Genomic DNA, 22,892 nt, shown 5'->3' with positions numbered 1-22,892 from the left:
TATCTATGTTTAGCTGATATATTTACTGCCTACTGCCTGCTGCCTGCGCTGACCTTTGCTACGTTTAGCAAATGCCCCCCCCCCCCCTTTTTTGCTACCATCCAGACCTTGGCTGCATTACCAGAAACTTCTACAGTGTGCTGCCTGCCCTTTGGTAGGGTCGCAGACAGGGACAGACTGACAATTCATGGGGCCCCCGGGCAATAGGGGGATCATTTTACTTCACTGTGGGTATGGTGTTCTTTTGGTGATGTGCAGTGTTGTTTTTCCATCAAACATATTTTTTGGAATGATGGCCAAGAAGTCCAACCTTGGTTTCATAAGACCATAACACATTTTCCCACATGCTTTTGGGAGACTTGCTTTTTTACAAAATCTAGTTGGGCTTGGATATTTTTCTTCATAGGAAAAGGCTTCCGTCTTGCCAATCTACCCCATAGCCCAGACATAGGAAGAATATGGGAGATTGTTGTCACATGTACCACACAGCCAGTACTTGCCAGATATTCCTGCAGCTCCTTTAATGCTGCTGTAGGCCTCTTGGCAGCCTCCCAGACCAGTTTTCTTCTCGTCTTATTCATCAATTTTGGAGGAACGTCCAGTTCTTGGTAATGTCACTGTTGCACCATATTTTGTACACTTGATGATGACTGACTGTATTCACTGTGTTCCATGGTATATCTAATGCCTTGGAAATTCTTTTGTACCCTTTCTCCTGACTGATACCTTTTAACAAGGAGATCCCTCTAATGCTTTGGAAGCTCTCTACAGACCATGGCTTTTGCTGTAGGATGTAACTAAGAAAATATCAGAAAAAGACCTACTAGAACAGCTGAACTTTATTTGGGGTTATTCAGAGGTACTTTAAACAATGGCAGGTGAGTACTGACTCCTATTTAACATGATTTTGAATGTGAGTGCCTAATTCTGAACACAGCTACATCCCGAGTTATAAGAGGGTGTGCACAGTTATTTTAGTTTTTTTGTTTACTTCCACCCCTAAAAGATTTCAGTTTGTTTTTCAATTGAGTTATACAGTTTATATGTCACATTAAAGATGGAAAAAGTTCTGAAATGATTTATCTTTGATTCATTTTTTTACATCACAAAAACCTGACATTTTAACAGGGGTGTGCAGACTTTTTTATATCCACTGTATAGTTTTGTGTTTTAAGCCCTGGGGCAACCTAGTACCAGTAGGTCTCATTGCCTTAAGGAAAGGTGGGCTGCTAAAGGTGAAACTAAACTTGCTTGTCATATACTGTGACTGGAGTGTCTGTTTCCAGACCTTGCAGTAAGTTACCTTTGATATCCAGATTGAAAACAAAAGTAACAAATCCACTTTTGAAAATTCTACCTCAGCATTGACATGACACTAACCCTACATATTACAATATATCAAAACACATGCCATTACACCATAACGTTAGGTAATAACAATAGCCAAATGAATTTAAAACAAGTGGTAGTAGGTAATATCCCTTTGAGATCATGCAGATAGATCAGAGACAGGTTAAGAGAGACAAGGCAGACAAGGTACAGCAGCAGATTTTATCCCCCTATATCTTTGAATGACATCGATAATGACTATTAAAGGCACAGAGATGCTGCCCCATTTGTATTGCCAATCCCGGCATAGCCCTGTTAGATACTAACTACCTACAACTGCAAGTGGCAAGCAGATGCACACTTTTGACTAACTGCAAGATTATAGCTGGACCCCATGTACATCCACCAAGCCCTAGGATCCTGCTTAGTTTCCCTTTGGATGATACAGCCTTTGAAGTTCAGAGTCAGTATTTTAGGACATAGAGTTCCTTCACCAAAACATGGCTAATAGCATAATATTAAAATAACAGTGTTTAAAGAAAGGTTGACCAATGAAAATGAGGGTACTGCACTTTATGTTCATGTCTTCATCACTATTCATTCAAAGTACAGGCGTACCTTGGTTTACGAACGCCTTGGTTAATGTACGTAATTTTACGGTTTACAAATGAAAATCCATTGAAAATAATGGCTCTATTTACAAATTTTTTTTTCGCAATGTCAACAGATTAATTGGTTTTCAAAGCATTTATGAATTTTTTTAAATCATGTCCCTGTACAGTACTATGGCTTTAAAGTGCACTTTATATAGAGTTTTGAACAGATAAGACTTTGTTTTACTTTTTTCTGACCTCTGGAACAGATTAATTGGTTTTCAATGCATTTATACATTTTTTTTAATCATGACCCTTTATGCCTTTAAAGTGCACTTTATAAAGAGTTTTGAACAGATAAAACTTTTTTTGACTTTTTTCTGACCTCCGGAACGGATTAATTGGTTTTCAATGCATTTACAAATTAATTTTTAATCATGTCCCTGGACAGTATTTATGCCTTTAAAGTGCACTTTTTAAAGAGTTTTGAACAGATAAAAGACAATTTTTTTACTTTTTTCTGACCTCTGGAACGGATTAATTGATTTTCAATGCATTCCTATGGGAAACCGCGTTTCGGTTTATGAATTTTTCGCAATACGAAAAGTCCCGCAGAACACATTAAATTCGTAAACGGAGGTACGCCTACAGTAAGATTTCCGTGTTATTCCAGTGAAATTTTATTATGTTTGTGTTTTCAACAGGCACTTAAATGATAGCCAAATATAAATTTACTTACTTCCAGTCTCATACGGCATTTGATACTCCTGCCCAGCTGTGTAAAACCAATTATATGATGTCAATGCAAAAATATAGTTAGTGCAGGGTAGCAGATTATCCAATGTGATGACAAGGGAAGTGGTCTTCCTGATATATGCCAGACTGGGGCTCAGTCCAACTTCATAAACAAAGATCCCATACATCAGTGCATATTCAACACTTGACCATGTTAACGTCACCGCATAACTGGAAATTGTGGTTATAGTGACATTCGTTGGCGGAGGAGTCACTAATAAAAAAAAATGAAACATTAATATGATACATAGGTTCACTAGGTATCCCAAATAAATTATGATTTTTTGTTAAATGGAAACAATATGAAATTGTATTTAGCACACCTAAAACATTTCCAAAAGCTTTTGAGAAAAATTGGCATGGGTAGCTGGGCACTGGCATGAGGGACATGTACCGATGCAAAAAAAATAGATACCATTTAACATGGAACAGCTATTTTAAAAAAGGTTTACAAATACACAATTCCTTTGGGTAACATGCCTGAGAGATGTTTAAATTAGTGGCACAACTGTATAATGCACTAAACAAAAATGACATTTACAAAGAAGAAAAACACGTTCATTTGCTATAAAATGACACTTTCCAGCCATTTTGTTTGTATACAAAATGGCCAGGGATTCTATTCAGCATCTACTCCAGACCCTTATCCTTGAGCCAAAAAAACAAAAACCCTTGGGCCCCCTCCTCAAAAATCTAAACCAGACCGTTGTCCATGTAGCAAGGTGGGATAGTGAGTCAGGCCACATGGCCTTTACCTTGGGGGGGGGGTACCTTGACAGGGCTCCCCCTCCTGGCAAACCACCTTCTCCCCATGATATAGACAAGGGCCTCTTCTCCACACCCCTGGTTTGTGTGTGTGTGTGTGTGTGTGTGGGGGGGGGGGGGAAATCTGTGGATGAGAAGACTTAACACAATCTGAAAAGCCCTTTAAAATAAGGAGACTGACATTTTTGCTTTCTTTACCAGTTGAGCATGGGGAAATGTGGATATATTGCAAAAGTATACTAAATACTGTACATATTTATTTTGCCATACACTTCATACACTTTAACTAACATGTCATGGAAGGTATTTTTTTGCCATTTTTCTGCACAAAATGTGAAAACAATAAAATCATTAGTTGCTGCCCTTACACGCAAGAAAATGGTGCTTGCAAATGGAAGGTGTCATTGAGCCTATTCATGCTCAGCAGTGAAACACTCTTTCACTAGTTTACAATTTGGCATGTAGTCCAAACTAGAGAATAAACTACAAGCCAAGTAGAGATTGTTCTGCATCTGGACATGAGCATTCTCTCTCGCTTGTACAGGATGATAGCTTTCGCCAGGGCTGGGACCAAAAGCCCTTCCTTGTTTGTAGGTGCAGCTATTACACTATGGTTATGCACCAGTCTTTGTTTTTTCACAGTGCATTGGCTTATTCAGGGCTTTTTTTCTCAGAGAATAGGTACAGGAACGCCTCCCTTCTGAATCACCCCTAGTCTCCACCCCCTACTCACCTCCTTGCACCCTCCCTTGGTTCAACCCCTTACTCACCTCCCAGTACTGCCCCGTTTAGATAATACAGAACTAAGTATTATTTGTATGGGATTTGTTAACCTCTTCCCCTCCATCCTATAGTAAAAATACTGCTACAGGGCGGAAAGGGTGCGCAAAATCACATATATATATACGTGATTTTGCAGTTCTGGGTAGGGGGCGCACACACACCCTACCCATGCCCCCATTCACGGCCTCCGCTCTCAATCACTGGGTCCCGGCCGGTGATTACTCGCCGACACCCAGTGACCGCCGAGTATCTCTGACGGGGGGAGGGACCTGTATGTAAACAATACAGATCTCTCCCCTGTTGGCTCCTCTGCTATGCAGAGCTATACAAAGCAGTGTGCTTACAGTGAAATACAGACACAGCCCACATAGTAAAACAGCACACAGTTAACCCTTTGATCGCCCCAGATGTTAACTCCTTCATGCCTAGTGCCATTAGTACAGTGTCAGTGCTTTTTATTAGCACTGATCACTGTATTGGTGTCACTGAGGATGTCAGTGACACCAAATCAGTTCCCCCCAGTGTCAGAATTCCCGCCGCAGTCCTGCAGTCCCGCAGTCCCACTATAAGTCGCTGATCGCCGCCATTACTAGTAGAAACAAACAAAAAAAGTATCTATACCGCCATTTGTAAACACTAACTTTCACGTAAGCCAATTAATTTACACATATTGGGATTTTTTTTTAGTAAAGACAGAATACATTTTGGCCTAAATTTATGACGAAATTTGATTTTTTAAATTTTTTACTGGACATGTTTAATAGCAAAAAATCAAAAATATTGGTTTTTTCTCAAAATTTGTTTACAGTGCAAAAACGCACACCCGATCAAATACCACCGAACGAAAGCTCTATTTGTGGGGAAAAAAAGACGTAACTTTAATTTGGGTGCAGCGTTGCATGACCACGCAATTGTCAGTTAAAATAATGCAGCACTGTATCACAAAAAAGGGCCTGGTCAGGAAGGGGGGTAAATCCTCTGGAGGGCAAGTGGTTAATGATAACAAGAAAAGCAGTAAAATAAATCCCCTGCAGTCACCCCCCAGCAACAACAGATACCTCAGCAGCCAGCATCAAAAGAGCCTCCAGCAGCCAGCAACAACAGACCTCTCCCTCAACAGTAGATGCCTCTCAGCAACAATTGACCCCCAGCAACAATAGATCCCCCACCGGTAACACAAGATCCCTTCCAGTGACAATAGATGGCCCAGCAGCCAACATTAATAGACCCTCCTGAACACCCCAGCACCCCTTTCCATTACATACATTCAGTGCTGGGGGTGTTAGGACTGCATCCCCCCGCATTCCTGCTGAAAAAAGCCCTGGGCTTATTCCTACGTTCACCTAGCTGCAAGGTTATTTCAGCACACTCAATATATAATTAAAGACCAGTGCAGCAAACACATTTTGCAGTTTTTTGGAGTAGATTTTTTTTTGGCTACAGTTTGATCTGTAGAGATTTTTTTTAGTCTTCTGGTTATCAAGCACTGTTATGGTTGATATTTTCTGGAACAAGCAGAAAGCTAGTGAATTATTTGTCATGGGAGCTAGCGGGTCAGGAAACCAGACCTGCACCCCTGCGAGTCTTTCCTATACTTGCTAATTTGGCTTGTCCAACTTCTCTTCAGGGGCGCCAGTGGGCCGTTACGCGTGACGTCATTCCATCCTGGTACGGGGGCACCTCTCAGGAGGTTGCTATGGCCACTCTCACTGAGCATGTGGCATCCGGCGCCTAGTTCGAATGTGCAGTCGTCTGATGCCACGCTATTTAAACAGCATAAATCTGTACAACAGGGTTCATGTCTGTATACCCGCAGGGACTTCAGCGATTATTAACGGCTGACACTCTTGATCAGATGTATAAGGTGAGATCTTTTGGATGAACTTGAATTTGATGTCCAACGTTTTAGTTGTTTTAAATGGATCTTCAATACAGGAGGATATATGTGCTTCTTTAGAGCCTCCATTATAATATATGAGACCATCACTGATTGAGGGTTACAAGCAATTTTTTGGTGCAATTGCTATTAACATTCATTTATTCCACTTATTTTTATTTATCTGTAGGACAGTCCTCTAATTTACCTTCTCTATTTTAACTGCTGATCTGATCTTACATTCAGGTACTCCCCCTCTTTATTTAATTCAAAAATTGTCTTGGGCTTTGGCTATAATATAGATTAACCAGGGGGGTTAACCAATGTATCCAATGGTTTTTCCATTATTTTTCCAGCTTGGCTTGGGCTGCCCTTTGGGTAACCTAAGCGTGTAAGCATCAGGCTCTCATGGTGGTTTTCACATTCAGTGACTCAGGGGTGTTGGCAGATACTGGCAGATTGTTTTTATTAAGATATGGCTACCAGTAGTTCAAGTGTATGTATATAGGATCGCATGTACCCAATTGTAACACGTGAACTACCGTATATTGAAAATTTGTTAATGTAAAAGTTCTTACTGTGATTTGTTATATTATAGAAGATGTCTACACCATCCTCCCCTTTCATTCATCCCTGAGGAAAAAAAGCATTCAGAAACGTGTCGGTCCTCCATGGACAAAGTTCCAGTGGTCTATGTTTTCATGTCTTTACTGAGTGTAGCCATTGTGATTTTATTTATGAGTATAATGGTGTACTTTTAATATATTGAATAAAGCTCTTTTGTATTTTACCTCAGTATTCAGTCAATTGCCCTTTAAGTCCCAAATACCACTGGGGGTTTCTTTGCTTCTAGTGAATTCTAGAAGTCTCAGTGTGTGTGTGTTCATACATGTTATGGATGAGCAACTCTCTGGGTAGTGAAGTGAGGAGTAGGGTGACATGCTCAGATTCTGCACCTTTAGCAACAAGTCACCTTTGCCAGCTACTATATTTCTATTAACGCAGTCTGCCTTTAAATCTGACTTGGTGCTTTCCATATTGTGAATGCAGAAGGCATAGATACCTACATGTGAGAACAGTTACACGCTTGCTGGCTGCACTTGGTCCAGCTGAATTCACACCATAGAGAGTAAGGCTGTAGAGAGACGATGGTTTAAGATCCCCAATGCTACAGTTCAGGGCTTTGAATGTGCGATTAATACTTTCTTTACCAAGTGACACCATAAGAAAGTAGTTGTCTACCCCAACTTGTGAAGACCATCCGACTGTGATTTCAGAGCTGGATATACCATTTGCTGCAGTAATTTCTGGAGTGGCTGGCACTAAACAAGACAGAAAAAAGTAGAGCGTGATTTGCATTATAGATGTGATGATGATGCAATAAATTCTATGTAATGAGTCAAAATACAATATATATTTAACATCAAAACATCGATGGTATTTATATTTTGCTGTGAATGAGCTTAGAATCAAATATATATAATAAATATAACTATCAAAGTTGTTACAAGGCATTGAGACTCAAAGACCATAAGAAAGCACAAGACTGGCAGTTGAATCATGGAGTTCTGAGTTGAAATTGCATATTATAATAGCCTACAGTAGATGGTCCATTATCTTATACTGTACAGGGATTTACCAATTAATATCTGCCCACCATTTTTAAAAAGAGGGCAAATATTGATGTGGTTGAGTAGCAGCATCTATTACTTGTGGCATCCTTCACATGTTGCAGCATCCCCTGTCATAATCTGAATATAATATATAAAATTAAAAAAAACTAAGAGGCAGAGCAAGAACCCCCTCATGATGGCCACAACAAGTGGCATGCTTATATGCAAATAGTAGCCATGTTTGCCTTAACCTGTCCAGTCTTGTGTGACCAAAAAATGTTTGATGAGCCTTTGATAGGTTAAATAAATTACATTTACAAAGTGTATTCATTTTCTACTTAGAAACTACTTCTACTTTCTAGTTAGAAATGTTTTTCATTTTTATTAGCTTTTTTTTGTATGTACAGTGTTCATTACTTATGGCTGAGATGAATCTCTTAGCTGGAGCACTTTGGCATTATGTTATGGACGAAAAGTGATTCTGTGTTAGTACAAGAGTACTTGAAAAACTGACAAACAAAGGAGCTTTTGCTGACATCTGGCCCATATTGGCTGGTTATTTACACATGTATTACTTAGACTTTACATCTGCACTGAGTTATCATGTTCATTCATGTACTAGTACATAATAAACCTATTCCTAGAGAGTATTTCTGTGGTAGTGTCTTGTGAACAGTTAGCATGTTTGTGGCTTCGAGATCATTATGTACACTGACCTGTCTGTGCCTGTACCCAGGTTGCTGCAAGCAGTGCACCATTAGATCCATATGATTTCAGTGTTACATTGTAGTATGTGCCTGTTCGTAGGCCTTGCATTAACTTGGACCGAGAAGTAGTGCTGGCAATTGCAGTAATGGCAGCGATGGATATATTGTTCACCACTCGAAGGTCAAGCATAAAGTAGGCCACCACTGTAGAGCTGGAGTTCCATGAGACCACCAATTGTGCAGATGTTGGACTTGTCACATTGGTAATCTGGAGATCTTAATGAAAACATGATTATAATTGCAAGTATGTTTTAAAATACAGTGTACACACATACGTACATTAGTTGTCATCTTTCCTGTCTCTTTACTGTGGGATTGATTTATTAAAGGTATATAGGCTGTTCAAGGGCATTCTTTGCTAAGTGAATTTTAACCACATTCATCAACCTAAGGCACATTCCCTTCCAAACAGCATATTTTCCTTTAGTAAATCAACCCCTATGTGTCCACAGAATGGAGTAGAAATGGAATGTAGAAGTGTCCACATAAATGGCCATGGCAGGATCATCGTCATTCAATCTGAGAGGGAGCAGTATGAGAGGTGCCTGCTAAAGGGTCTAGCACTTCATTCAAACAAGCTTCCTCTACATTCACATTGTAGGCGCAACAATAGTTTTGAATGGTCTATATCTATGGTTTTATCCATAGCAGGGGTGTCCAACCTTTTGACTTTCCTGGGTCACATTGGAAGAAGAGGAATTGTCTTGGGCCAAACATAAAATACAGTAAGGATAGCCGATGAGCAGAAAAAGTTGGGCAGATCACAAGTTAACGATCACTGATATAGATAATGTACCTATCTGAGCAAAATAAACTTCATTTTTAAAAATATTTTTTATTATAAAAGTAAAAGAGGGTAACATAAAACTAGTTTGATATTTGTTGTTTTTGATAAACTAATGCATCAGTATCTAGTTTGATGGATGTAGTAACAATTGTCAATTAGTTCACAAGGTGTTCATCAGATATTTTGGTTCTAATTTTGCCTTTCGTGCTTCATCCTTGAAAACAGCTGCTCACAAATATAGAAACTATAAAATTGATGACATGAATAAAGCGTGATTGTGAAGAATGGGATAATTTTCTTTGGAAAGTTAAATTTCCAGAAAAGTCCAGCAAAGAAAACAATGTCAATTATTTCTTAAGGTGCATGTGTTCGCTAAGAGTAAAGGCATTTTTACAAACAATTTCAAACAAAATCAAAATTTTTAAGTAAGTTCATGATTTTGTGTTGGGCCGCCTTCACAACCATCATGGGTCACATGAGGCTTGTGGACCACAGGTTAGACACCCCTGATCTATAGCCATTTATTTTCTATCTGCATTCTGTTGAGCATATTTTTTTTTTTGTTACAGAAAGTGAGAGAGGGAAAATCTTTTCCTAGATTTTTCTCGTTGACCATTTGAAAGAGTCCTCCTCACTTCTGGATGTTTGGCAATAAATTCACTTTAACAGTGCAGTATGCACTTTATGCACTGGTTGATTTTCTGTGGGAAATATAAATGTCCAGCTGTACACACATCCATGTCAACAAAATTAAGGGAGTCACTGTTTTTAGCCCTCTCTAACCCTGTTACTATGCGTTATGTGCAGATCTCCTCTCATTCCTCTTTCCTGCATAGTTTACAAGGCATTCCTGTTATGTTCATATGTTTAAATTTTAGTAAATGTCCCTTTTGCTAATATGTTTATTGTTTCTTAAAGCCAAAACCAAAATGTAATATATTGCAGATTTGATGTTGTAGCTGCATTATTTTCTTTTCCAAGCTTTTTTTGCTTTATTTTGCCCCGGTAATCTTGCAAATAACACACTTCCTGTCCCTGAGTGGCTTTGTCACTCTTCCACTGTATCTGTGGAGGGAGCCATGGTTGTCACTAGAGATGAGCGAATCGAACCTGGCGAAGTGGAATTCGTTTCGAATTTCAGGAAAAATTTGATTCGCATCGAATCCGAATTTTAGCAAACTTCGGGTGCACGAATCGAATTTTTCCCGATCAGCCGGCAAAAGTGTCACTGCAGAGAGCTCCGCTATTTCTGACAGTTCTGACAGTTCATTTACAGCGGTTGAAACATTGTATCTATTTGTTTCCATTTAGGATACAGATGTTTTTATTCGGAAATAAATAGATACAATGTTTCAACCGCTGTAAATGTGAAGGAACTGTCAGAGAACTGTCAGAAATAGCGGAGCTCTCTGCAGATACACTTTTTGCTGTACTGGAATACTTCTTCTTTTCATTCTTCTTCTTCTTTTCATTCTTCTTCTTCTTTTCATTCTTCTTTTCATTCTTCTTCTTCTTCTTTTCATTCTTCATCTTTTCATTCTTCTTTTCATTCTTCTTCTTCTTTTCATTCTTCTTTTCATTCTTCTTCTTCTTCTTTTCATTCTTCTTCTTTTCATTCTTCTTCTTCTTTTCATTCTTCTTCTTCTTCTTTTCATTCTTCTTTTCATTCTTCTTCTTCTTCTTTTCATTCTTCTTCTTCTTCTTTTCATTCTTCTTTTCATTCTTCTTCTTCTTCTTTTCATTCTTCTTCTTCTTTTCATTCTTCTTCTTCTTCTTTTCATTCTTCTTTTCATTCTTCTTCTTCTTCTTTTCATTCTTCTTCTTCTTCTTTTCATTCTTCTTTTCATTCTTCTTCTTCTTCTTTTCATTCTTCTTTTCATTCTTCTTTTCATTCTTCTTCTTCTTTTCATTCTTCTTTTCATTCTTCTTCTTCTTCTTTTCATTCTTCTTCTTCTTCTTTTCATTCTTCTCATTCTTCTTTTAATTCTTCTTTTCATTCTTCTTTTAATTCTTCTTTTCATTCTTCTTCTCATTCTTCTTTTCATTCTTCTTCTTCTTTTCATTCTTCTTCTTCTTCTTTTCATTCTTCTTCTTCTTTTCATTCTTCTTCTTCTTCTTTTCATTCTTCTTTTCATTCTTCTTCTTCTTCTTTTCATTCTTCTTTTCATTCTTCTTCTTCTTCTTTTCATTCTTCTTTTCATTCTTCTTCTTTTCATTCTTCTTCTTTTCATTCTTCTTTTCATTCTTCTTTTCATTCTTCTTCTTCTTTTCATTCTTCTTCTTCTTATTTTCATTCTTCTTCTTCTTCTTTTCATTCTTCTTTTCATTCTTCTTCTTCTTCTTTTCATTCTTCTTTTCATTCTTCTTCTTTTCATTCTTCTTCTTCTTGTCATTCTTCTTCTTCTTCTTCTTGTCATTCTTCTTTTCATTCTTCTTCTTCTTTTCATTCTTCTTCTTTTCATTCTTCTTTTCATTCTTCTTCTTCTTCTTTTCATTCTTCTTCTTATTCTTTTCATTCTTCTTTTCATTCTTCTTCTTCTTCTTTTCATTCTTCTTCTTTTCATTCTTCTTCTTCTTCTTCTTCTTCGTCGTGCCCCGTGACTGCCCAAATGAGTGAAGTGTGCGGTGATTCTAAGATCGACGGCACTCATCTGCATGTCATACTGACTGACAGTATTATTTCTCTTCCCCAGCAGACTCCAAGGGCATTTAAATTAAAGGTACAGTGTTCTGCACTAATATAAAGGCTCTCTGAAGCCTAGAAACCCTTTAAATAAGTTAAATTTGCGGCGAATAAATTCGCATCGAATCGAATTTCTCCCGCAAATTCGGCGAATCAGCCGAATCGAATTTTTGAATAATTCGCTCATCTCTAGTTGTCACCTTAGGCTTCTCTCTTGATATGGACTCCAAACATGTTCGTATCTCTTCATCTACATTACATGGGGTAAGGCAATTTCTAGTGTATGGAAGACAGCTAAGAAGGACACAGAACACAGCTCACAGAAAGTGACAAGAACACAGCATTTCTGGCAAGGTAAACTGGTATTTCCTGCATTTGCTGAAAATGTTCTTAGCTTGAAAAAGAGGAAAACTAAATCAGCCACCACATCTAAAGACTGCAAGCTGCAATATGTCACATTTTTACTCTTGGGTTTAGTTATCCTTAAGCCCTGGTTCACACTGATGCTGTGCAGAATTCACAGTGTTTCCTGTGCAAATTCTGCACCGCATCAGAATAGCACCCCGTTCATGTGAACCGCTGTGGTTGTGTATGTTACGTTAACAACACCCCGAAATCGGTCAGCAAAACACGGTACAATGTGCTGAATCAGATCGCATAGGTGTGAATACCCATGTGATCCGATTCTAGTGTGGACCAAAAAAAGGGTCCTGCACCTTTTTGGTGCGGGTGCAGTGCAATGAGAGCCATACAAAATGTATGGCTCCAATCGCACCAAACACAAATCGCATGTGATTTGCACAGGAATGCGGTGCGGTTCCTGTGCGAATCACATGTAATATACTGCACCGCATATATGTGAACCCAGGCTTAAAGTTTGAAAAAATTTTCAGAGGTACATTGCACAACTTTGTTATATACATTGGATATAACTCTCTGTTTTCTTTCTTTTTATGTAACTATAACACAGTATCACTTCATGTCCTCTGTATGCTGTATGCAATTCTCAGTATCCATTCCTAGTCTGTATATACCAGCAATGGGCAAACTACGGCCCGCGGGCCGTATACGGCCCGGCGGACCTTTTAATCCGGCCCGCGGAGCTAGGCTCCCGCTAGGCTCCTCTCACAGTCCGCCCTGAAAACCGGTGTAGCATGAAAATCTGTCTCCTATGAGGATCTGTCCCCCTCGACGTATCTGCGCATGTGCCGGAGATCGCCGATCGGCTGCTAATGCCTGAAACTGGCACATGCGCAGATACGTCGAGGGGGACATCCTCATAGGAGACAGATTTTCATGCTACACCGGAATGGCGCGGGAACACGGCGAGAGGAACGCGCGGAGCAAAGGTAAGTGAATTGACACAGGGGGGACTTGGGGACTTAATATGGGGGATGAATTAATATGGGGGATGAATTACTATATGGGGGATGAATTACTATGGGGGATGAATTACTATGGGGGATGAATTACTATGGGGGCTGAATTACTATATGGGGGCTGAATTACTATATGGGGGATGAATTACTATATGGGGGATGAATTACTGTGGGGGATGAATTACTATATGGGGGATGAATTACTATGGGGGATGAATTACTATATGGGGGATGAATTACTATATGGGGGATGAATTACTATGGGGGATGAATTACTATATGGGGGATGAATTACTATGGGGGATGAATTACTATATGGGGGATGAATTACTATGGGGGATGAATTACTATATGGGGGATTAATTACTATGCTTACTATGCGGGAATATTACTATACTTACTATGGATGACACATACACATCATTCATCTACTCTTGGTCCGGCCCCAGGGTCCAATATATGAACCCATTGCGGCCCTCAAGTCAAAAAGTTTGCCCACCCCTGGTATATACAGTCATACATATAGATATATATTTATATTCTATATACATACTACTTTGTAGCACTATCTTTATTTTGTGTGCTGGGTGTAATTCTCAATATATATTATTATTTTTGAACATTACCACTTGTCTTGTATCCTGAAACTGTTTTTTCATCTACTCTTGTTCACTAAATGCAGTGCACAACTTTCTATGTCAACTCAACATTTTTTTCCTCTGGACATTTGTTAAGCCACATCCCTTAAAATTAACCACACCCATTTTTTTTCAGCAGAATGTGTGATTTCCATATCATCTTATAAAATTTTCTTCCAGGTTGACATTTCTATGCACATAGTTGGGAACTTGGTTAAATGAAGGTAGACTCATGCCTGTTATATGCATGATTACATTACCTCTAATAAAGGAACAATACATATTAATATTACCATTTAAGGGGACCTAGACTGTGACAGCTAAAAAACAGTAAACCAGAAGATTTTGTTATTTATATTTCTTTCTTATCAAGTAACCTTGTCCTGACGCTCTACTTATTGGGGTAGCCAATTAGCTTCTAACTTCAGCTTGTTCAATTAAGCTTTCACAAAAAATTTTGGAAGCTGATTGGTTTCTATGCAGAGCTGCCCCAAATTTTGCACTCTCTAGCTTTAGTAAATTAACCCCATCATGTCTTGTTCTGATCTGTCACTGCACAGTGGTCATGTTGGTAAAGATTTTGCTTCATTTTCTTATATTTGCCCCACTGATGATTCACAAAATTAATGCAAAATCTCACAATAATATCAGTAATCAGAGACAGGAAAAGAAGGGATGTACGTCAGATGATCTCACATTTCAGAGATGCAGTTATGACGATGCAATAAAAGTTCCTTGGTAGTTTCACATGTACTGCTACTCTTTAGTAAGAATTTAAGGTGAATGGTAGATTTTGGGAGGTACTGCTTACTAATCTTATTAGAGGTTGCCTATAAAATATTTTCACTCTCTTGAGTATAAAATATCTGAGATATTGTTTGAAATATCTTACAATTGTACAGGAATGCAAGCAATAAATTACTGGCAAAAAAATCTATGATGTGAGAACATAGAACATACATTTAAGCCACCTCGTGAAATCATCCAATTTCTTTCCACTGTCTCCAGACTTGTGCAAGACATACATGGGTCGAATTCCGAACAAATTTTCTTTAGAAAATCAGAAATTGTGTGCGTTTTGTAATCTGATGGTGCCACCATTAATTTCAAAATTCAACCAACCAAACCTTCAATTTCTCCTTGTGATGCTACAGAAAAGAATTTTCGTGGCCAAGAATTTTCTTTGCTTTCCATGTCACAGCTTTATATTTCTTGCACGATTCTCCCGTCATTGATTTGAAATTCGTTCGTTTTTCAAAAAATTTCCATAATGCCTGATCACTCAAATTCAATGGTCACACAAAAATCAGCTGTTACTGTGACCCACTAATGGTGCGAAATTCGAACAAAAATTCTTAGAAACGATTTTCGAAAGAAAATTCTGTCAGAATTCCACCCGTGTATGGCCGGTTTTGGTGCTGCAGAGAATGCTAATATCTGTTACCTGTGGTTCCAGGCAAGAACCTGGATGCTGTAAACTGATATTATTATTTTTGTTACAGAAAAAAAACACAAATTGCAGTGTCTGTAGGAGATACATAAATGTTTCCTAACTAATCATTGCATTTATTAAGATATACAGGCTTTGCAGGTTACTTTGGCACTCTTGGGTAAGTGGGCTTGCTTGGGGGCTTAATTCACTCAGCAACAATCTATGCTTATTAATCTGGCTAATAATACAGCTCACATACAGGGCCACACACACATAGGAGAAGATTTACTAAAAAGGTACTTTTTTAATTTCATTTTTCCTCACTTTGAACACCCAATTATGTGCAGAGGAAATAACAAAATGTGGAACTTAATACAGCCTCGCCAAGCTAAGGAAAAAATTTACTCCTTTTGTGAACACTTATATTATACCCATTTGTAATGTATACTATGTACTGTTGTATAAAGTGATATAAGTAAATATCAATGTATTTAGAAATGTACAGAAATAACAATCCATCCATTACCTTTTTGTCCTTCTGAACACTAGAGAAAAAAATATAAAATTCATATATCATTATAATAGTACCAAAATATTATTGTTATAAATGTAAAAGATCAGCAGTAAACAATAAACAGCATCAAAAAACAAGAATTTACATGCATTTTGTACAGAATTCTGAATATAGGAGATTTTTTTATTGACTGTGGTGACCATGGGATCTCATAATAAATTGTATTCAAGTGTTGGCCATACGTACACTTTAAGGTCCTATTAAAAAAATGAAAACTGATTTGTGCTACATTGTAATGTAGAAATATAGTAAAATGTTTTTTGACATTGCATTCTTCAGAACAATGTACACTGTGCGTATTGTTCAAAAATCAGACTAACATGAAGAAATTAGATTTGACCTTCTAATAGTACATATAATCAGTCATATTAAAGTACAAAAACACACATGGAAAATTACACTAAAATCCCACACATAATACTACCACAGTCACTTAATTTCAATTATGAACCAAACACAACTGGCTTGCTTAAAGTTAAGCAAAGTGCAGAGATTTAGAGCAGCACAAGAATTAGAGATGATTTCTGTGAGTTATAGCACATTGCACGGTCTGCTTTCCCTTATTAAATATGCTCACTAGTTACAGCATGGACTAAAAGGGCTAATTCATATGGATGCAAAAACAATCCAGCACCTATGTAACTCTGGGTAGCATTGCAATAGAATTCCAAATGTTTACCAGGCAGAGGGTACAACAATTATTTTGTCTGACTTGGCATGACAAGATGTGGTTATGTGTACTAACCAACCTGCTTGAATACAAGTCTTTTAGACTCAGCTTTTGGAGGACATTCAACAGGTATCAAAAAACATTTTTCAAACATCCCCCTTAAAAGACCGTATGTACAAATTCTAATTAATATATTCAGTAATATTCTCAATTATTTGCTTGTTTTTTGCACTCAAATCTCTTTGTGTTTTAGATCTATTTATTCAGTCCAACAAAAGCATAACATAGTTTAGCATAGGCCTTGAAAAATAAACACAATAAAATTCTTACACAGCACTTTCTGCTATATGTAATTTAACATTATTATTATTATTATTATTATTATTATTATTATTATTAATAATAATAATAATAATAATAATAGGTATTATTTATATTATGTATCAAAAAGAAAATCACATGCATTAAGATTAATAAACATACAGTGCATTTTTTTCTACATATTATTAGTGATTTATTTTTTTCAACAATATCTGGGCCATACACAGTTCATTTCTGACACTGACAGTTATATAAACATTGTTTGCAATAACTAGATTGGTAATGAGTGCCAAATAATTGAGAACAAGAATTTGCAGTCAACTAAAATCTATAGCAGAAGTGTAGGACTAGAAAAAAAAATCACAACAAAATGTGTAAATCTTTAAACAAGAAAATACGGGATCTATTGTCATGCCAAGAAAAAAGGTGCCAATAGGGTCAACATGAGTGCAGAACAAAAAAAAGAAGACAAATAATTGCATTATGATATAGACTGCAAACAAGTATAATGGCCTAAAACAGAATTTAAGGTACCTGAACGAGAACTGAAATCAGAAGCAGTGGTCTTAAAATCCATGAAAATGTCATTTCTGGCATTCTTCTATAATCCACTAAGACACTTCTAAAAGGCACATTTGTAGCTTGTTGTTACGACATAGTAGTTGTATAGATACATGTGTGTATAATGGTGAATATAGACCAATCCTAGAAGATGGGACAGTGAAAAGTGATATTTCCGGAGAACTCTACCCCTCCATCTGATGAAAGTCTGCATAACATTTTGTCACAGGAGAAAGCAAGTCTGAAAGAGGTGTTACAATTCTCATGGTAGCCTGGAACTTTGCAGTGTAAGGAATATAAAAGATTACTTACAGAAGACCTTTGAAAACTGGGCAGTGCCTAAAAAAAGATACTGAGAAGTGTGAGTACATCATGAGAGAAAGAAAGCAAATTCCAACAGAAGAAAGTGGCAATAAATGGAACAATAGAAGTGAAAATATAGAAGTGAAATAAAAGCTAACATATTTACATGATAATATTGCATACAAAAGAATGATAAACATGACACATGGGCCTTTACAGTATTAAGATATTTATAATTATATAATGTGTCAAGTTTCAAAAACGAACATACTATATATGTATGATCTCTACTGGGCAGAACACCTGGGATTTACTAACGGCAAAATGGCTGTTTATAAGGTGTGACATTTTAATTCCTGGAATAAACTGTAAAAAAAAAAGTTTACTTTCCTATACAATAGCGGCTGTTGTCACCTTCAAAACAGTTTCCTTGTGAGGCGGCGCACTTTTCTAGATGAGTGTGCCACTGCCGGAAATATTTCTGGAAGTTGTTTTCCAGAACACTACACAGTATCTGGGTTGTGGTGCCCTGGTTTTCTGGAATGTTATCAGTTTTGTATCCTTTAAGCCTCTGCTCACATATATGCGGTGCAGGAAACGCAGCCCTGATTGTTTCCCGCACCACATTGAAATCGCACCATGTTCATGCGATCTGCTGCGGACATCAATTTTAAGTTAATAACACCCCTAAATAGTTCACAACATGCAGTGTGATTGCTAGGATCAGATCGCATGGGTGTTCACACCCATGCGATCTGATTGCAGTGCAGCAAAAAAAGATGCCTATACTTTGTTCATGAGGGTGCAATTTGAGCCAAAACAAAATTAATAGGCTTAAATTGCACTGTAGAAAATCGCATGTGATTTGAAAAGAAATGAGGTGTGATTCCTGCCCAAATCATATGCAATTTCCAGCAATGCTTCTGTGTAAACCTAGGCTTAAAGTGTTATTAAAGCCAGGACCCTGCGTAACAAGCATGCTTTACTGTATATACAGACTGATTTTACTGTTGTGGGTTTAGTAACACTTAAAGACATTTTTTAATTTTGAAAAGAGCCAAAAGTCGCAAGGTGCTAAGTCAGGATAATGAGGTAGTTGGTAATATTTTAGAATGGATTTAGGGGCCAGGAACTCGCAAACACTTAATGCATCATGTACAGGAGCATTGTCATGGTGGAGAACCCACTTGTCAGGCCAGTGTTCCGGTCTTTTCCTCAGTCCAGATTCCCGTGACCTTTTCAGAATTCACAAATAACAATGTTGGTTGACAGTTGTACTATATTCTATGAACTCATAGCGAACTATCCCCTTGTGATAAAAAAACACCAGCATGGTTTTGAATTGAGAATAACACGTATGCCTTCTTCGGGAAGGTGAATTCTTTGTGTTCCACTGCATGTTCTGGCATTTTATTTTCGGATCATACTGGAAACACCACATTTCATCACCGGTAATAATCCTATCAAACACCTCTGCATTCTTACAAATATTGGATGAAATTTGAAGACCTGTTTCCCTGTTCATGTTGAATTCTTCTGCCATCCTTCATAAACTCAATCTTAGATCTGAGCATATGAGGGTACACAATGGCATCTGTTCTTTGCGTTTTTGGCATTCATTGTTATGGACATCTCCCCTCCTTAAACAGCCTCTGCCATTAAAAACACTTGATTTTTTCATGGAATGTTCACCATATCCCAGAGCTAAAGTTTCACTTGCACTTTTACCAATTTGATGTTAATCCGCTGATTCCAGATTCCTGTCCCTCATTTTCCGCCAACAGCTCAAAGCACACACTTGTAATTTCTTCTACTACTCCATAAAGACTGAGTCAACTGGTCTGTAACCCAGGCAAGTGCAAGTTAGAACATGTCATTACCCTCTCAAGTGTGAATGGCTGTGTGACTCCCCACCATAGTGCTACACCGCGAGCATTAAATTGTCACACCTACTTTGAAAGGAAATTTTATTTTAGCTTAGTGAATGAAGTGATAATCTGGTGACTTCCTTCACCCATTTATATGCAAGCAAAAGTGATGTTTTTGTTTTAATTTTCTTTGCACATGATTCAGTATTCTTTGCCAAATAAGCTGTACCCACATTCACTAAGCCAAGGGAAAATTCTTATTTGCTTTTATTAAATTAACAAGTCGGAACACTAAGCAAATTAAATATATACACTATAACCCCTGGCAAAAAGAATGGAATCACCACTCTTGGAAAATGTTCATTCAATTGTTCAACTGTGTAAAAAAAAAAAACACAGACGTGCCTCAAAACTATTTTAATTTAACATTCCAACCTTCTGGCCTTAAGAAACACTTAAAAAATTAAAAAAGAAAGAAAACTGTATACAATTGCAACTGTTTCTGCAGATCAAGCAGAGGAAAAAAAATATGGAATAACTCAATTCTGAGAAAAATATTATGGAATAAACATGTACTTTGCAGTTCTAAAACAAATATCTGCATCAAATTACAGCTGTCCATTGGTCTGCAGTTAAAAAAGAGCGCTTGCACACCTTGGTGAACTGATTGATATGAATCATGGCTCCAACACGAGAGATGTCAATTGAAACAAAGGAGAGAATTATAAGACTTCTTCAATTGAATGTTGCAAAAGATGTTGGTTGTTCCTAGTCAGCTTTGTCTAAAATCTGGACCAAGTACAAAATCAAATGGGAAGGTTATAGAAGGGAAGCATACTGGTAGACCAAGGAAGACATCAAAGCATCAAGATAGAAAACCTCTGCAATATGCCCTGAAAACAGAAAATGCACACCAAAACAAATGAGGAACAAATGGGCAGAAATTGGAGTCAATGTCTGTGACTGAACTGTAAGATATCGCCTAAAGGAAATGGGATTTACATACAGAAAAGCCAAACAAAAACCATCATTCCTAGCTAAACAGAAAAAAAAACAAGGTTACAGTGAGCTAAAGAAAAGCAATCATGGACTGTAGATGACTGGATGAACGTGATATTCAGTGATGAATCATGAATCTGCATTGGGCAGGGTGATGATGCTGGAACGTTTGTTTGGTGTCATTCCAATGAAATGTATAAAGAAGACTGCCTGGAGAAAACTCGCAAATTTCCACAATCATTGATGATATGGGGTCGCATGTCAAGTAAAGGTGCGGGGAAGATGACAGTCATTAAATCTTCAATAAATGCACAAGTTTATATTAAGATTTTGGGCACTTTTCTTATTCCAACAATTGAAAGGATGTTTGGTGATGACGACATAATTTTTCAGGATGATAATGCATCTTGCCATAGAGTAAAAGCCATGAAAACTTTCCTTCAATAAAGACATATAGCCAGAGATTTACTAATGCTGAAGAGTGCAAAGTCAGGCTCACTTATGCATAGAAACCAATCAGCTTTCAGGTTTTATTATCAAAGCTTATATGAACAAGCTGAGGTAAGAAGCTGATTGGTTTCTATGCAGAAGTGAGCCTGATTTTGCACTCTCCAGCTTTAGTAAATAAACCTCACAATGTCAATGGCATGGCCTGCAAATAGTCCGGACCTCAATCCAATTGAAAATCTATGGTGAAAATGAAAGAAAATGGTCCATGACAAGGCTCTAAGCTGCAAAGCTGATCTGGCAACCATAATAAGAGAAAGTTGGAGCTGGATTGATGAAGAATACTGTTTGTCGATAGTTAAATCCATCAAGCTGTTCCACGATATTTACGGTATCTGAGAATATCATTTTGTGAAAGTACTGTTATTCTTCAGATGGCTTCATAAAACAGCAATAGGGTCTTGCTTGGTATACTACCACTAGAACAGTGGCCATGGACCAGACGTGGCCCCTTACTTACCTTTTTCTGGACTTGTGAAAGTGTTCCACCCCCTGAAACCAATGATTCCTTCCACTGATGCCATCGATGAAGCACCCTTCCTTCCACTGACACCAACAATGGGGCACTATTCCTTCCATTGACACCAATGATATGGCACTATTCTTCCCACTGACAACAGTGGGGTACTATTCCTCCCACTAAAAGCAACAATTGGCACTATTCCTCACACCATTGCCAAAGATGGAGCACTATTCCACTTCCCACTGACCACAGGTGCAGTATAATTGTCTTACTCCCTCTGACAGCCAAGTCTGAGGCATTAGTTACACTCACTGACGCCAATATATTTTCTACTTCCACTGCCTTCCTAAAGTCTGAAGGACAGTAGCCCTTTGTTTAGAACATTTTCAGACCACTGATCTAGAGGTCTTTAAATGCCTGGTGCACACACAGCAAATGGTGTGTATTCTTTTCTGTGATCAAGGGTGGTTTGTGTACAATGCTTGGTGTGATACATGGATGCATATGCAAAATTAACAGCTAATTGTCCTGAATTAATGCATGAATTAAATAATTAAATCCCAACTGTGTAACTATTGTACCAAATTAATTTTAATAAAAGCACTGAATGAACCACACTTCTACAGCATACTGTGTAGGGCTTTGTTTCCCTGCCTGTATTTGTAAGTGGCAGTGCTCCTAATGTCATGGATTCATTTATGTACCCCACTTCCTGTCTTTGTGAGAAGAGAGAAAAAGAGAGAGACAGAAAGAGAGAATGCGATAGAAGTAAAGTTTGAGAATTTAATAGACAGAGACATAAAGAGAGGAGGAGTAGAGAGCAAGAAGGAGAGAGAGAGATATGAAAAAAGAGAAGAGTAGGAAAGAGAAGAGGAGAGAAGAAGAGAGAAAGTTTAATAATTTCACTGGGGAGATGGAAATAAAAGGTTGTAATATATTCTTGCAAGCGTTTTTACATTCTATACTTGGGTCTGCTTACAAGTATTCAAAATAATTGGAGAGGTATATCTAAATGTTTCTCCAAAATCTTTTGAATGACCCTCTCAATATTCATATAAAGATCTGAAATAACTTTGAGTATGTTGGTGTGTGGTGGAAGCGGAGGGTGGTAGCGGGGGCCCCAGATCAACTTTTGCATCGGGGCCCAAAAGATTCAAGTTACGCCCCTGCCCTGTCCCTTCTGGTC

The 22,892-nt window shown here is 37.8% G+C and overlaps 1 protein-coding gene across 1 annotated transcript in view; it reads right to left on the bottom strand.

The window, feature by feature from the left end:
* Positions 1-21,767, bottom strand: part of LOC149450900 (uncharacterized) — a 222,272-nt gene extending 200,505 nt beyond the window's left edge. Inside the window, exons 1-6 of the mRNA XM_089691268.1 lie at positions 21,704-21,767; positions 20,576-20,630; positions 15,967-15,985; positions 8,471-8,729; positions 7,209-7,463; positions 2,662-2,931 (exon numbers count right to left, since the gene is read on the bottom strand). Coding sequence (XP_089547394.1) covers positions 2,662-2,931; positions 7,209-7,463; positions 8,471-8,729; positions 15,967-15,985; positions 20,576-20,630; positions 21,704-21,767 — 922 coding nt within the window. The remainder of the gene's footprint in view (positions 1-2,661; positions 2,932-7,208; positions 7,464-8,470; positions 8,730-15,966; positions 15,986-20,575; positions 20,631-21,703) is intronic.
* Between the last annotated feature and the right edge of the window lie 1,125 nt (positions 21,768-22,892).

Source organism: Staurois parvus, unplaced genomic scaffold, assembly GCF_062004578.1.
Source record: "Staurois parvus isolate SC_StPar_1 unplaced genomic scaffold, SC_StPar_1.0 ptg000560l, whole genome shotgun sequence".
NCBI lineage: Eukaryota > Metazoa > Chordata > Amphibia > Anura > Ranidae > Staurois > Staurois parvus.
This window is presented reverse-complemented; position numbering and strand designations above follow the sequence as displayed.